The 16,748-nt window shown below is 48.5% G+C and overlaps 1 protein-coding gene across 1 annotated transcript; it reads left to right on the top strand.

Annotated features, from left to right (window-relative positions):
* The first annotated feature begins 232 nt into the window (after positions 1-232).
* On the top strand, positions 233-1,153 carry LOC135887502 (olfactory receptor 4D5-like). The gene has a single exon (XM_065415245.1). It carries the CDS (start codon positions 233-235, stop codon positions 1,151-1,153), a length of 921 nt encoding a protein of 306 aa, XP_065271317.1.
* The last annotated feature ends 15,595 nt before the right edge of the window (positions 1,154-16,748 follow it).

The raw sequence follows: 16,748 nt of genomic DNA, 5'->3' as shown, positions 1-16,748 counted from the left end.
TGGCATCGTTCCCTTGACTAGGTAACCTCAAGAGGTGGCTTGTTCGTTCCACCAGGAGTGCCTGAGTAAGAGGTGAGGGCCAGGTTTTAAAGTCATTGAGGCACCTGGGTGTCTGGCCCTCAGTAATCACTGAGTCAGGGTCTCAGCACTTGTTTCTTTATCCCTTCCCATTAATATCCCTGTTATTATCCCCAGGGCCCCAGGGTCTGTGTGTAACGCACGAGCTGCCTCCATGGAAGAGGGGAACCGCAGCACTGTGACCGAGTTCGTACTCCTGGGACTGACCAAGTCCTCGGAGCTCCAGCTCCTCCTATTTGTCATCTTCCTGGCTGTGTATGGCGCGACGGTGCTGGGCAACCTCCTCATCGTGGCGCTGGTGGCTTGTGAGCCACAGCTCCACATCCCCATGTATATGCTGCTGGGGAACCTCTCTTTCCTGGATTTCTGCTACTCCTCTGTCACCGCTCCCAATTTGCTGGCAGGCTTCCTCCTTCAGGCTCAGACCATCTCCTACAGGGGCTGCGTGGCCCAGATCTTCTTCTTCCACTTCATCGGGGGCATCAAGATCTTCCTGCTCACCATCATGGCCTACGATCGCTATGTGGCCATATTCCACCCGCTGCGCTACATGGCCATCATGAACCAGGCTGTGTGTGTGGGGCTGGTGGGGGCCTCTTGGGTAGGCGGCTTCATCCACTCCATCATCCAGGTCTCCATCATCGTCCAGCTGCCCTTCTGCAGCCCCCACGAGCTGGACAACTTCTACTGTGACGTGCCCCAGGTAGTCAAGCTGGCCTGTGTCGACACCTTTGCTGTGGAGCTGCTGATGGTGTCCAACAGTGGCCTGATGACTCTCCTGGGCTTCCTGGTGCTGCTCGTATCCTACTCTGTCCTCCTGGCCAAGCTGAGCACACGCTCCAGTGAAGGGCGTGCCAAGGCACTCTCCACCTGCGCCTCCCACCTCACCGTGGTGACCCTGATCTTTGGGCCTTGCATATATATCTATGCCCGGCCCTTCCGCTCCTTCCCCATGGACAAGGCCATCTCTGTTCTCTACACGGTTGTCACCCCAGTGCTGAACCCCATCATCTACACCCTGAGGAACAAGGATGTGCAGCTGGCTGTGAGGAAGCTCAGGAAGTTACATTTGTGACACTGGGTTGGGGCAGCAGGAAAGGGATGGGATTTTCCATCACACCTCCCCTCCCCCCCCCCCCCCCCGTGTGCATGTGGAAATACACCTGGAATAGGAGCCCAAGTGCTGCCCCTACAGGGTGGGAACAGAACTGCTACAACTTGTCCCACAGCAGTTCCAGTGCTGCCCCTAGTAGATGGGACAGGGAGAAGGGAAGTCAAAATTGTAACAAAAGTGCCAGGGGGAGACTGGATTTTGGGACTGGAGCTGATCCACGTTTTCACCCTCCTGAATGGAACTGGGACTTCGTTGTATGCTATTGGCTCTGTACAGTGGGGGTGCAGGTGTTGTACCCTATTGGTTAGAATTGAAATTGCATCGGCCTGTGTCATAGAATCATAGAATATCAGAGTTAGAAGGGACCTCAGGAGGTCATCTAGTCCAACCCCCTGCTTAAAGCAGGACCAATCCCCAGACAGATTTTTGCCCCAGATCCTTAAATGGCCCCCTCAAGGATTGAATTTACAACCCTGGGTTTAGCAGGCCAATGCTCAAACCACTGAGCTATCCCTCCCCCAGAGAGGTCTTCCAGGGGGTATATCAACTCATCTAGATATTTGCCTAGTTTTACAACAGGCTACATAAAAAGCACTGGCAAAGTCAGTACAAACTAAAACTTCATACAGACAATGACTTGTTTATACTGCTCTATATACTATACACTGAAATGTAAGTACAATATTTATACTCCAATTGATTTATTTTATAAATATATGGTAAAAATGAGAAAGTCAGCAATTTTTCAGTAATAGTGTGCAGTGACGCTTTTGTATTTTTATGTCTGATTTTGTAAGCAAGTAGTTTTTAAGTGAGGTGAAACTTGGGGTATGCAAGACAGATCAGACTCCTGAAAGGGGTACAGTAGTCTGGAAAGGTTGAGACCCACTGCTCTAGAGTGGAGAGTCCCTACTGGCTGGGGTGAGAAGTGCTCCTCCATATATCATGGGCCCTACAGTGCACAGGTTGAAGTGGCTGAGTCTGGTTATTTTTGCATCCATCTGATTTGGCTACTAGCCCACAGCTTTCTGGCAGGTTCTGAAATGAAGCATGCTCAGCCACAGTGACATCTTGCCAGGGGAGAGATTTATTACAGTATTGAGGTGTAGGGTGTAAGTCTTGAAAGAAGACTAAGGGAGTTAGGTGTCCAAATCTCATTGGCTTTGGGCTGTCTCACTCCCTTGGGCTCCTTTGAAACTATCAGACTTAATCTCTCTGTGACTCAGATTCCCCATCTGTAAAATAATCTTTCCTTTGTCCTGTCTATTAAGAATATAAACTCTCCAGAGCAGGGACCATCCCGCATTGTGTGTCTGTGCAGTGCCCAGCACAATGGGGGCCTGATCTTAGTCGGGGTCTGTGCAGCGCCTGGCACAATGAGGGCCTGCATTCTTTGTTCCTACTACTACTACTACTAGTAATAGAAGAAGAAGATGTAGGAGTAGTACTAGGATCCCTTAATAGGAGTTTGCAGGCCCTATACTTGTACGGCTGATCCTGCCTTATTCAGCTCAATAGGATTATGTCATCAACTTCAAGTACAGCAAGAAGGGGCCCCAAAGGAGTAACTATTTGGCTCAGTAAAGCAATAATTTATAGGTAATAGTTTTATTTTGGGGATATTATAGCATGTTCCTGAAAACTCTCCTCTCTTCTGATTTACCCTTACTTACGGGAGAAGTCCCATTTACTTAAGATAGATTACTTGCATAAGTAAAGACAGCTTGCATGAGAAAGGGTTTGCAGAATCTGGATCTTTGTGATGTGACAGAGGTATGCTTATTCAGAAGAGATTCTGCTGCCACACTGGTGTAAATTCAAAGAAACTCTATTGCTCCTACACTTATTTATTCTAGTGTCATTCTATTGACACTAGTAAGGGTTACTCCTGATTTACACCACGGTGAGTGAGAGGGGAATCCGACCCATTGACTTACGGGATCAGCCCATCCATCCATTTCCTAGTAGCCGTGGATTCCATTTCAGGGAACCAGTCCAAAAAGTGGCTCTAATAGTTGCTTTTTCAGCAGCATGCTCAGAATGGGAAAACATTGAACTAATCTTGGAGCATGAGCTCCCCTTTGAACCCAGCTGGTGGGGCCAACAGGTGAAGGCTGAAAGGTGGAAGCGGGCAGCAGATGGAGGAAGCTTGCCTTGTGCTGCGTGTTGGGAATCCCTCATTCACCAGCTGCTGAATTCTCTACAAAAGGAAGAACTGCTTAAAACCTGACCATCCATCTTGACAGTTAATGCTCATAATATGTCCATCTTGGGCAGCACCGGGCCCTTCTCAGTACATCCTGGGACTCAAGCAAACAATGAAAGACATCAGCTGTTTAATTCCCTGGAAAGAAAATGCTATTTTTATCAAGAAACTGCAGGAAAACAGTGAAGAAGCAAACAGTTTTCCCACTTCATGTTACACAGCACTGACCCCCTTCGACCTGCTCTCACCATATGACTCTATGCTGGGTCACATCCCTGTATCAGCCTTTCAGTGTCTGAGAAGGCAACTTTGTGATGGGTTTGGTCACAGAGACCTCCTTGGGACTGTCACCTGATGTGCTGAAACTACCTCTGAGCCCGTTTTCCCTGTCAGCCTGGGACTCCAGAACCCTGTCTTGTTAAGTCAGACACGCAAGCCTGCAGCAACACAGACCCAGGGTCTGAACCATGTCCCCAAAGCTGCAGGCTTTCATTGAAAACCACTCAGCAGGTACTCCTGTCTCCAGGACCCAGATGCCCAGCTTCCAATGGGATTCAAACCCCAAATAAATCCATTTTACTCAGTATAAAGCTTATACAGGGTAAACTCATAAATTGTCCACCCTCTATAACACTGATAGAGAGATATGCACAGCTGTTTGCCCCCTCCCCCCAGGTATTAATCACTTACTCTGGGTTAATTAATAAACAAAAGTGATTTTATTAAGTATAAAAAGTAGGATTTAAGTGGTTTCAGGTAATAACAGACAGAACAAAGTAAGTTACTAAGCAAAATAAAACAAAACATGCAAGTCTAAGCCTAATACATTTAAGAAACTGAATACAGGTAAATCTCACCCTTACAGATGTTCCAATAAGGTTCTTTCACAGACTAAACTCCTTCTTAGTCTGGGCCCAATCCTTTCCCCTGGTACAGTCCTTGTTACAGCTCAGGTGGTAACTAGGGGATTTTCATGACTGGCAGCCCCCTTTGTTCTGTTCCACCCCCTTTTATATCTTTGGCACAAGGCGGGAATCCTTTGTCTCTCTCTGGGTTCCCACCCCTCCTTCTAAATGGAAAAGCACCAGGTTAAAGATGGATTCCAGTATCATGTGACATGTTCACGTGTCCTGTGAGCCCCCTCCATTCTACCAGGACTGGCCCGCACATATACAGTGGAGCTTGCAGGTAAACAGAGCCATCTACAGTCAATTGTCCTAGTCAATGGGAGCCATCAAGATTCTAAACCACCATTAATGGCCCACACTTTGCATAATTACAATAGGACTTCAGAGTTATGCTACATCTTTCTAGTTTCAGATACAAGAATGATACATTCATACAAATAGGATGACCACACTCAGTAGATTATAAGCTTTGTAATGATGCCTTACAAGAGACTTTTTGCATAAAGCATATTCCAGTTATATCATATTTACACTCATAAACATATTTACACAAACATATGGAGTGCAATGTCACAAACTTAACAAATTCAATTTACAGACCCTGGGGTCCAATCACAACTACATGCCCCACATTGTGCAGAAACTCTTGGGAAGGATTAAGATACCAGGTAATTGATTAATTGCCTTAAACCAGTGCTGTGAAGGAATGCTGCACTGGGACTGAGATTTCCCCAAAGGTCAGATCGAATTCTGAGATCCTAATTATCACTGCCCTCTATGAATAGTGGAACTTAGATACCAGCAGTGACATCCTGGCCCCATTGAAATCAAAGTAAATCCACACACAGAATAACAAAATAAAATCATACGACTGTCTGTACTCACACGTACATGGCCATTAACAGCCTCACATACTGTAGCATATCCAGTAATGTATAACACTCCAGCATAGAATCCTAGGCCTGGTCTCCACTGGGCGGGGGAGGGAATCAATCTAAGTTACGCAACTTCAGCTACGTGAATAACATAGCTGAAGTCGACTTACTAAGATCTACTTACTGCGATGTCTTCACTGCGGTAAGTCGACGGCTGACACTCTCCCGTTGACTCCACCTGCACCTCTCACCCTGGTGGAGTACTGGAGTTGACGGGAGAGCGCTTGGTGGTCAATTTATCATGTCTAGACTAGACACGATAAATCAACATCCACTGGATCGATCACTGCCCGTCGATCCAGCAGGTAATGTAGACAAGCCCCTAGATCCATAGGGTTAGAAGGGACCACAAGGGTCATCTAGTCTAACCCCCTACCAAGATGCAGGATTTCTTGTGTCTAAACCATGCAAGACTGGTGGCAGTCTGGCCTCTTTTTGAAAACCTCCAGTGAAGGAGATTCCATGACTTCCCTAGGTGGTCTGTTCCATTGTTCTACTGTCCTTACAGTTAGGAAGTTTTTCCTGAGATTTAATCTAAATCTGCTATGCTGCAATTTGAACCCATTGCCTCTTGTCCTGCCCTCTGTGGCAAGAGATAACAACTTTTCTCCATCTTTTTTATGGCAGTCTTTCAAGTATTTGAAGACTGCTATCATGTCCACCCTTAATCTCCTCTTTTCCAAACTACACATACCCAGTTCCTTCAGCTTTTGCTCATATGGCTTGCATTCCATCCTGTTGATCATCTTTGTTGCTCACCTCTGGATCCTTTCCAGTTTCTCTACATCCTTTCTATACATTGGTGACCAAAATTGGACACAGCACTCCAGCTGAGGCCTAACCAGGGCAGAGTAGAGCAGTACTATCACCTCCCATGACTTGCATGCTGTGCCTCTGATAATGCAACCTAAAATTGCATTTGCTTTTTTTGCAACAGCATCGCATTGCTGACTCATGTTGAGGTTGTGATCCACCACAATTCCCAGATCCTTCTCAGCAGTGCTGCTGCCAAGCCAGTTATCCCCCATTCTGTATTTGCGCATTTGTTTTTTCTTCCCTAAGTGTAGCACCTTACATTTGTCTTTGTTGGATTTCATTTTGTTGTCTATAGCCCAGTTCTCCAATTTATCAAGATCCCTCTGAATTTTACCTCTATCCTCCAAAGTGTTGGCAACCCCCCTAGCTTTGTGTCATCTGCAAATTTGATCAGTATGCTCTTTAGTCCTCCATCCAGGTCATTAATAAAGATGTTAAACAACACTGGACCCAGAACAGATCCCTGTGGAACCCCATTTGAGACCTCCTTCCAATCTGACATCATTCCATTAATAGTTACTCTTTGTTTGCAGTTGTTTAACCAATTATGTATCCACTTAATGGTAGTTTTGTCAAGCCCGCATTTCTCCAGCTTACCTATCAAAATATCACGTGGGACTGTGTCAAAAGCCTTGCTGAAGTCCAGGTATATTATGTCCACCGCATTCCCCATATCTACCAAACCACTTACCCTGTCAAAGAAGGAAATCAAGCTGGTTTGGCATGATTTGTTCTTAGTAAATCCATGCTGGCTGCTGGCGATCACCACATCATCCTCCAGGTATTCGCCAATTGAATGTTTTACACATTGTTCTAGTATCTTCCCATGTAAAGACCTGTCCATGCCCATCCATTCACATTGATTCCCTGGTTCCTAGGTCCTCTCCTTGTCACTGGGTGGATTTTGCATGCTAGCAACTAGAGCAGGGGACTGGTCCACAGTGTTCCCAGGTTCTGTTTTGGTTCTTGGAGGCAAATGTGGTTCGAGTAGGGGGGACTGGGACTCAGGACTTCTGGCTTCTACTGTGGTAAAAGCATCACAGAGAAATCATAATAAAGACAATAAACAGATGTAAACACACTGAGCATAGCAGGAGTCACCCATCAGTCTTAAGGGCCTAGAAGGCCAAAGACTTTCTAACCCTTCCACAAGGGTGGGGGGCCTCCTTGGGCAGAAGGTCCAGTCCGTTTGATGGATCAGAAAGAAGGCCCCAAATCAGTTCAAGCTCATCCTTTCATAGCAAAAGTCCTTTCTGTGTTTCCTCGTTTCTGGAAAACCCAACCTGACCCAGTCTGTGCAAACCACCTAGAAGATGTGGAACTTCTCTGAAGTTGGTAAGTCTCCGTGGGTGTGTCTGCATTGTAAACCCGGGCTTGTGGACTGGTGTTTCCAAGCCCATGCTTGAGTGTCCACACTGCTTTGTAAACCTGGGTTTACTGTTGCTGGACCTGGGTCTCACAGCCATGCAAACGCGTCCATACTGCACTGTGCAGACCTTCTGACTCGGGTCTGCGGCTTGACCTGCATCCACACTGCACAATGACAGGGCTCGGACCCGATCCATCCCGCTAGCAGCATCCTAGGACCCGAGCCCTGAGTGCTTGCTGCGCTGAGTCAGACTGACCTGTGTGTGGACAGAAGGCGGGCTTGGGCTCAGTCGTGAGTCAGAGCCTGGGCTTAGGGTGCAGTGTAGACATACATGGTGATTGTTTTACTCACCCCCTACTGTTTTTGGTTCCTGGAGGGGCTGGCATAACCCTCCCCCCTGGCATTATGTACAATTCCTGGCCCACAGCGATACATAAACTTAATACAGTGTGGTACCCAAAATATTGATAGGGTGCAATATCTACAACTGGCCTGCAGAGAGCATCCCAGTGATGCACTGGATTGGGGAACATGGGTGCTGGGTTCCATTCTCAGCTCTATCACCGAATCATAGTGTGACCTTGGGTAAGTCACGTCATTGCTTTGTGCCTCAGTTTCCCCTTTGAAAAATAGGGATGATGATGGTAATATTCCCACTTCCAGAGGTGCTATGTGGATAACTCCAAAAATACTTGGGAGTCAGATACTACAGTGATGGGTGCTGTATAATACTTAGATAAATGAAGGGTAAAATCTTGGTCAATTACTGAACCAGAAACAGTTATGAACAAGAAATTTCACTTATCAAATGTATATTTCACAACTCCTCTTGGAATAAATCATTTAATCTTTAAATCAGCTAGAGTAAACCTAGACCATCCCTGACAGGTGTTTGTCCAACCTAGTTTTAAAAACCTCCAGTGATGGGGATTCCACAACCTCCCTTGGAAGCCTATTCCAGAGCTCAACTACCCTGAGAGTTAGAAAGTTTTTCCTGATATCTAACCTGAATCTCCCTGCTGCAGATTAAGCCCATTGCTTCATCTCTTTTCTTCAGTGGAAATGGAGAACAATGGATCCCCGTCCTCTTTAGAACAGCCCTTAACTTACTGGAAGACTGTTATCAGGTCCCTCTCAGTCTTCTTTTCTCAAGACTAAACATGCCCAATTGTTTAATCTTTCCTCACAGGTCAGGTTTTCTAACCCTTTGATCATTTTTGTTACTCTCCTCTGGACTCGCTCCAATTTGTCCACATCTTTCCTAAAGTGTGGTGCCAAGAACCGGACACAGTACCCCAGCTGAGGCCTCGCCAGTGCAGAGTACAGCAGAACAGTTACCTCCCATGTCTTACATACAACACTCCTGTTAATACACCCCAGATGTGTGTCCAAATCACCTAGTCAGGACTGAAAAATATCAACCTTAAACTCTGTAGGACAGATCCTCAGCTGGAACCAATCAACCATCGCTCCATTGGAGTCACTCGGCAGATCTCCAGTTGGCGTGACTCAGTCGTAGCTCTGTTTGAGTCACCTCATCCCTGTGTGTGCTCAGACACTACAGTGCTCAGAAATATTTACCTACCTAGATAGACAATGGGTGCAAAACCTGTCCCCACTGAGATCAAAGGCCAACCTCCCATTGGCCCCTGTCTCCCAGGATTGCGGTCTACATGTATTACCTGCTGATGAATTAACAATACCCACTCTGCAGGTGCCTGGGACACTGCGATCCCATTCACAGTCCAAGTGCCCCAACAAGACCTTAGTGCTTAGAATTTTGACTGACAAATGGGAAGCATTTGGAAGCTGATAGTAAAATACTGGTAAAGAGAAAAGATGGAGAAAAATTCTGTTTGCTTCATCTGGTCACCAGAGGGCAGCAAAGGATAAGAAATGAGAAGGAAGTAGCATTATTGGGACTGGATGGGAGGAGACAACAACTCATTGGTCCCTTCTGGCCTTGGAATCTATGGGGGCATTTTCAACATTTTCAAATTTGGGGACCTAAAGTTAATAATAATTAGGCTGGAATTAGGCTCCTAAATCCAATTGAACGTCAGTGGGATTTGGACACCTAGCTCCTATAAATCTGCTTTCAAAATGCCAAACTTGCCTCTCATCTGGCACAATCATAGACCTCAGCCCCAGCCCCATTTGGGGAAACTGAGGCACAGAGAGGGGATGGGTCACACTTTCAAAAGCACCTAATCCCACTATCCAGAGGGACAGGTTTTTAAGGGTATTTAGGTGCCTTGTGGAATTTACACAAGTTCCTAAACAAGTTAGGTGCCTAACTCCCCTAGAAATTAATAGAAATTGGGCATCCAAAGCCTGGTGGCAGTTTGAAAATCTTAGCCTTAATGTCTCTGTTTTAGCCTGGTTTTTTTTCAGGATTGCTGGGCAGCCCTGGTTCCCAGACAGGTCACTGAGAAACGCAGGTGCCCAACACACCTGCAAGTCTGGCCACTTCAATTAGTAGGGATTTTTGCTGGCTACCTTTAGGCACCTGAGTTTGAAAACTTTTGCCTAAGTGATTTGGCTGAGGTCACAAAGGAAGTCAGGGCCAGCCATATTAAAGCTAAGGTCTCTGGATCTCCATCACGTGCTCCAAACTGTATAATTCTTCTTCTCCAAACTTACACCAGTGAGACCAAGGTTAGAAACTGACCTCTGGAGACAAATCAGGGTCTCAGATGCCCCAATGTAGAGCTGCATTAGCCCCACTTAAGTCAGGGTTAATTCTGATTCACACTATGAAGACCCAGAACTATAATAGAAGCTTGATCATTTTTGGTGATATATTACTCTGTGTATATGTGAGGGAGGGGGAACTTTTGGTAATATTTCTATGACCCCACTGTGTGCCTCAGTTTCCCCTATATGGTGCATGGTTACCCAGTGGGGGGAAAGGACTATGTGTGTTTTCAGGAAAGGCTAAAAGACACAGGAATGTGTGCATCACCTCCCTGTCTGGTTGGCATGAAGAGCTGTTAAGGAACTGGTTGAAACTGACCCAGATGAACAAGGGGGCCAGAGAGATAATGCCAGCTCCCCTGACTCCTGGATTTCCCCCCTTCTCAGCAGGGAAAGTGAGCAAAGACTCCAGCTGGAGAATGAAGGACTGGGAAGGAGTGAGGTGGGGGTAAGAGGTGGTTTCTGGACGCTCTCTCTCTCTCTCCTGGGAACTGACTACAGAGGTCAGACAGACACACAGACACAGCCTGGACACAGGGTTTACTCCAGCTCAGCTCGGCCCTGGGCTGACCAGAATGGATGATTCTTTCATCTTCATTCCTGTTTGCTAACCTAAGGGCTTCCTAGGCTGTGTCCATGTGACTAATAAACCCGGCTGTTTCGCACACGCTGCCTGAGTGTCACTGCAAATCCTGAGGGAGGTGCATCGGTCCCTGCCAAGCAGACACATTTCGCCCAGGAGTCTGGCTCTGCTGGACTATCTGGACAGAGCTCATGGGGTGAAGCAGGGGGGCTGGATCACCAGAGGTTCAGGCCAGGAGGCGGTGAGTCCGCATGGCCTCCCCTGAAGGGAGAGTGAGACCCTTTTGGGGTCTGGCCCATCAAAGGGGGTCCTGCAAGGGACTGGTCCAAAGCTGGTGGTGCAGCACCGATCCTGTGGATCTGGGACAGTATGTTGTGAGGCTGTTCCCCTGCCGGAGGCTCTGGGATCTGCTGTGTATTTGTTTGTGTGTGTTTTGTTGTTGTCCCCTGCTCAGTGTGTGGGTGCAGGTGCATGCATCCCTGCTGTCCTCTTCTCTCGCTCGGGGTGTGTGTGTGTGTGTGTGTGTGCGTATTTCCCTTCTGCATCCTCTTGGAAGGAAGGACACCTGTTCTCTGTGACTGTGTGTGTGTGTGGGGGGGGGGGGGACGGGGGGGGGAAAGAAGTACAAGCTGCTTTGTGATGCATGGAGTCAGCTCAGTTCTGGCCTGGGACTGGCCTGGCAGGGGCTGCTGCAGCTCAGAACTCAGCAGAAATACCAGAGCTCTGAGGATGCAGGGCCAGGGCCAGGTGATGGGAGCACTGCAGGAGGAGAGCTGCAGGTCACAACAGTGGTGCATTGACAGAGCTCCATATGTGTGTGTGGGGGGGGGGAGGGGGATGGTGAACTTGGATCACAAAGGGTCAGGCTGGAGGGGAATTGTCAGCATTGCGTGTTTTGGACAGGACAGCAATGATAGCTCATTTCTGTGACATATCGGCAGAGCCGGGGAGCAGAGTTAGGACAGGCACAACAGGGGTATTGTAAGTCAGGCCTGAGATCTGTCAACAGAGCTGTAAGGGAGTCAGGGCTGGGACAGCAGGGGGCTGCGGGTCAGGATTGAGGGGCACCAGCACAGCTGTGTGTGTGTGAGCCCAGAGATGGAATGGGGTGGGGGAGAAGGGGGCTGTGGGTTAGGACCGAGGACATCTGCAGAGCAGGGGGTTGTGGGCAGCACAGCAATGCCCATCAGTCACTGAGGCCTAGAAACCTGGAATTGCCTTTTGCTCACTACCTCTGGGCCGTGCCGCCTTTGCTAACCTCGTGGGAAACTGAGGTTTGTTTACGTGTCTGTTTCACTGCAGCCCCACCCCGACCCTCCTTACTTTCTCTCACTACCTGGGGGTCTAATGGAATTTATGAAGGGAGGGATCACTTGTCATGGGCGCTGGGAATGAACAGCTCGACCCCTTTGGCTTTCCCATCAGGGCTATCTGCCATAGGAACAGACCCCCAGTCCCTTCCTTTATCTAACTTTAATCAATGCCTCTGACTTTCTTTTCTAATCAGCCCCCACGAGACTGCCACAGAAACCGGCATTTCCCGGCAGCGTTGCCATTCTAATGGCCCTCAGTGGGACCCATTAAAGCAACGAGTAACTTTGTTTCTGCTGCTGGCCCATAATTCCTCAAGAGGGTTGTCAGCTCTCCAGGCCGGGCCCAGCCTTGTGCTGGGCTGAGCCCTTCTTGGAGCGCTCATTAAGGCATGTGAAGTTCTAATGACCGGTGTGTCCTCCTGTAGGTCTCTAAACTAACAGGTGCTACAGGCTAATTGGAGAGAGTTCTTTTTAGAAGGAGCTTTGCTAACGGAAATGGTTTTAACGAGCACATAATGAAGCAGGCTTCTTCTTTTTTTTTTTTTTTTTGAATGATTATTTTTGTCCAAAGCAGGGCATTAGTGAAATTAACATGTTTCAAATGAAATTGATCCAGGTTGTGCAGAAAGGCACCATTGCCTCCTACAGCACCCCTTTGCAGCTGAGTGTGGCTCTGCTTTGTGCTGCCTCAGTTTCCCCCCTCAATGAGCTCTCTTAGACTCATAGACTTGAAGGCCAGAAGGGACCATCATGATCATCTAGTCTGACCTGCTGCACATTGCAGGCCACAGAACATCACTCACTCACTCCTGTAACAGACCCCTAACCTCTGGCTGAGTTACTGACGTCTTCAAATCATGATTTAAAGACTTCAAGTTACAGAGAATTCACCATTTAAACTAGTTTAAATCTGCAAGTGACCCATGCCCCATGTTGCAGAGGAAGGTGAAAACCCCCCAGGGTCTCTGCCAATCTGATCTGGGGAGAAATTCCTTCCCAACCCCAAATATGGTGATCAGTTAGACCCTGAGCATGTGGGCAAGACCCTCTAGTGAGACACCTGGGAAAGAATTCTATGGAGTAACTCAGAGCCATCCCCATCTTGTGCCCCATCTCCAGCCACTGGAGATATTTGCTGCTAGCAGTTGCAGATCGGCTACATGCCATTGTAGGCAGTCCCATCATCCCCTCCCCTCCATAAACTTATCAAGCTCAGTCTTGAAGCCAGTTAGCTTTTTTGCCCCCACTGCTCCCCTTGGAAGGCTGTTCCAGAATTTCACTCCTCTGATGGCTAGAAATCTTCGTCTAATTTCAAGCCTATATCCATTTGTCCTTGTGCCAACATTGGCGCTTAACATAAATAACTCCTCTCCCTCCCTTGTATTTATCCCTCTGATGTATTTGTAGAGAGCAATCATAGCTCCCCTCAGCCTTCTTTTGGTTAGGTTAAACAAGCCAATCTCCTTGAGTCTCCTCTCATAAGACAGGTTTTCCATTCCTCGGATCAGCCTAGTAGCCCTTCTCTGCACCTGTTCCAGTCTGAATTCATCTTTCTTAAACATGGGAGACCAGAACTGCACACAGTATTCCAGATGAGGTCTCACCAGTGCCTTGTATGCTGGTACTACCACTTCCCTCTCTCTACTGGTAATACCTCACCTGATGCATCCTAGGACTGTGTTAGTCTTTTTCACTTAAACAAGGAGAAGCCAACCATTCCACTTCACAGCAGAGTCTCTCCCTTTAGTACCGCCCTCTGAAAGCAGCACATGTATGAGGGTTTAAGGCTCTTACCTCAAAGCCCACTTAAAACTTCAAAGTCCCAAAACAATAGCCCACATATGAAGACACAAACATGGGAGGTAAACACATACAGCCCCGCCCCCCATACACACACAATGCACACACAGGCAAACATATTGGGCATAAGCAAACACATGCAAAATCCCACTAACACATACACAATGAAATAAATCAGTCACTCTCAGGCACAATGATCTCAAGCCATGTAGAGTTTCACTCAAAGATGTGACATTACACGTGTTCCCACACCTCCCTTGGAATTAATCACACAAATATCGCTAGGATTTAATTTTCCATTCAACTTAATTCACAGCACTGTCAGCGTATTCATAGCAAGAGAGTCTCTCCTGATTCAAGCCAAGGAGAATAACGACACTTGGTTTAAATTGATATCACCAGAACTTGAGCTGGTATAAACCAGAAAAAATTATCTCATTTCCCCAAATCCTGTCTCTCTGCTGCCACGAGGTAACTGGCAGACAGACCCCACGAGAGCGGAGAATGTCGGCAGGCGCCACTCTGCCTTCGACAGAGTCATTTCCACTTGAGCAAGCGAGACTCTGCAACCTCCAGGCACCTCTTCTGTCAGTGGATGGTGACCCTGACACCGGGAGAGACCCTCAGATGGAACGAGAGAGGGATGGGGTGTCCCTTGGCTGGGCCCCCTGGGGCGAGATTCAGCCCAGTCACAGCTGGGTACACAAGGTACATAGATGGAGAGGGGAAGGAGAGAGAGAGCCAGGGTGGAGGGCCTCTGAGCTCTGATCTCCTGTCTGCATCAGCCTGAGAGGGGGGCCTCAGGGCCTTTCCCAGCATGTACCCATCTCACAGACCCTTGTGAACAGTTCTGGGCCCAGTGTTCAGAATGAGCGAGGAATAAAGGGCAAATCTGCATCTGCCCAGGCCATGCAGGAAATCACAGAGCCCTCCTAGAACTATGTTCTTTGGACACAGCTGGAATTGTAGCTCATTGAGACTTCCAGGGCCAGGGCCCATTGTAATCCCACCATGAATGGGAAACGGAAAATGTGCCTGGAAAACACAGTAAAAGGCCGTAATCACATTTGGATGGTCATCGTTGGGCCTCTGACACAGATACTAAATTTCTAATGGGGACTGGTATGCAAATCCCGGTGTTTGAGTTGAAAATCTCAGTCTAAAGGTGAGTTTTTCCAGAGTTGGCCTAGATGCCCCCTTTGAAATCAGTGGAGCTGCCATTGGAAGTCAATGGGAGCCTGAACCTGGTAGGTATGTACTCAGCATGGCTCAGCTGTGCTTCTGCTGCCGCTACCCATGCTGCCGTGGCTACACTGCTGTTTATACTCATGCTAGCTAGTTGAGAGCTAGTGTGGGTATGTGTACACGAGCAGAGGAATCACACCCCTAGCTCATAGTGTAGATGTAGCCTGTGTGTGTGTGTATGAGACACACACACACACACACACACATACACACACACGTGAAGGACAGATATTTCAGTATGTCACCAGATGACGATCTGCCCCTAAAACAATGGGATTTCATTATTCCATAGCTCTTTTGTGTGAACCAACACAATGACCCACCAGGACCCCCCTCTTGAGCTGTTTGCTGGTATCCAGCATTGTGGCTCTTCCCAAACGCAGACCATGGGATCTGGAAATTAGCAGGGCAGAAAGTCGTCATTAGTAAAATATTGTATTTTGCGCAACAACAACAACAACAAAAGTTGGTACAATATCCCCTCTATTATGGGTGGGATTTTCGAAGGGCTTTGAGGGGGATTTAGGTGCCCAGCTCCCCTGGAATTTCCACTGATTCCAGTGAGCCTCTTTGACAATCCCAGGCTCTATCATTTTCTTCACTAAACTGGTGTTTGTGTCATGGGAGGCAGGGGCTGGGGAGCTGGGAGACCTGACTTCTATTTCCATTCCTACCACTGACCTGTTGGGTGACCCAGGGCATATCACATGACCCCTCCATGCCTCGGTTTCCCTATCTGCAAAAGGGGGTTAGCCACACTTCTCTTCCTTGTAAGGTGCTTTGAGATCAATACCTGAAAAGTGCACTGGGGGTATGATGGGGTGTCCACCCCACACGAGCCCTGAGTGGGTTAGTGTGAGCCGGGAGGGGCCAATTAACCTTAGATGCTGCACATGGAGGGAAACCAGGGCTTGATAGGGCCTAATGGCAGATGAAGCCCAGCTGCGGGAGGAGCTGGCAGGGCTGGCGCTTCCATTTAGGCGACCTAGGCGGTCGCCTAGGGCACCAGGATTTGGTGGGGCGGCAATTCTGCGGCGGGGGGTCCTTCTGCGCTCCGGGTCTTCGGCGGCAATTCTGTGGCGGGTCCTTCACTCGCTCCGGGACCCACCGCCGAAGTGCCCCGAAGACCGGGAGTGCGGAAGGACCCCCCCCGTCGCAGAATTGCCGACGACGACCGGGAGCGCGGAAGGACCCCCGCCTAGGGCACCAAAAACCCTGGCGCCACTCCTGGGAGCTGGGATACCATTATCAAGCCAGGAAGCCCGAGCAGGAATGAGCTGCTGGGAGGCAGGATGTCTGCAGTTGTTCCCTGGGACAAGGAGGAGATCCAGGGGACACTAAGCCCTGGGGTTCTGCCCTGAACTCGGGAGTCTTACAGGAGGCCTAGAGGGGTGAAGTAGCCACAGGGAGTGGAGGAAGCTCCAGTGGTGAACCCAGAGGTAGGCAAGGAGGTAGAGCGCTGGGGTACAGCGACAGGGCCTGAGACTGAGCAGACCTAGTATGCTAGTCAGAGGGTCCCTGGGCTGGCACCTGGAGTAGCAAGGGGATCTGGGTTCCCCACCAGCCACTGGCAAAGTGGCCCAGGACCTGGTGTTGGGACAGAAGACTGCCTGAGAAGGTATATGGACAGCCCGTCGGCTGGGACTTCGAAGACCATGAAGAGCAAACCCTGCAGGTTCGTGAG

Source organism: Emys orbicularis, chromosome 13 (assembly GCF_028017835.1).
Source record: "Emys orbicularis isolate rEmyOrb1 chromosome 13, rEmyOrb1.hap1, whole genome shotgun sequence".
In the NCBI taxonomy this organism is placed as follows: Eukaryota; Metazoa; Chordata; order Testudines; family Emydidae; genus Emys; species Emys orbicularis.
Note: the sequence above shows the minus strand (reverse complement) of the source record. Positions and strands in the feature narration are given on the sequence as shown.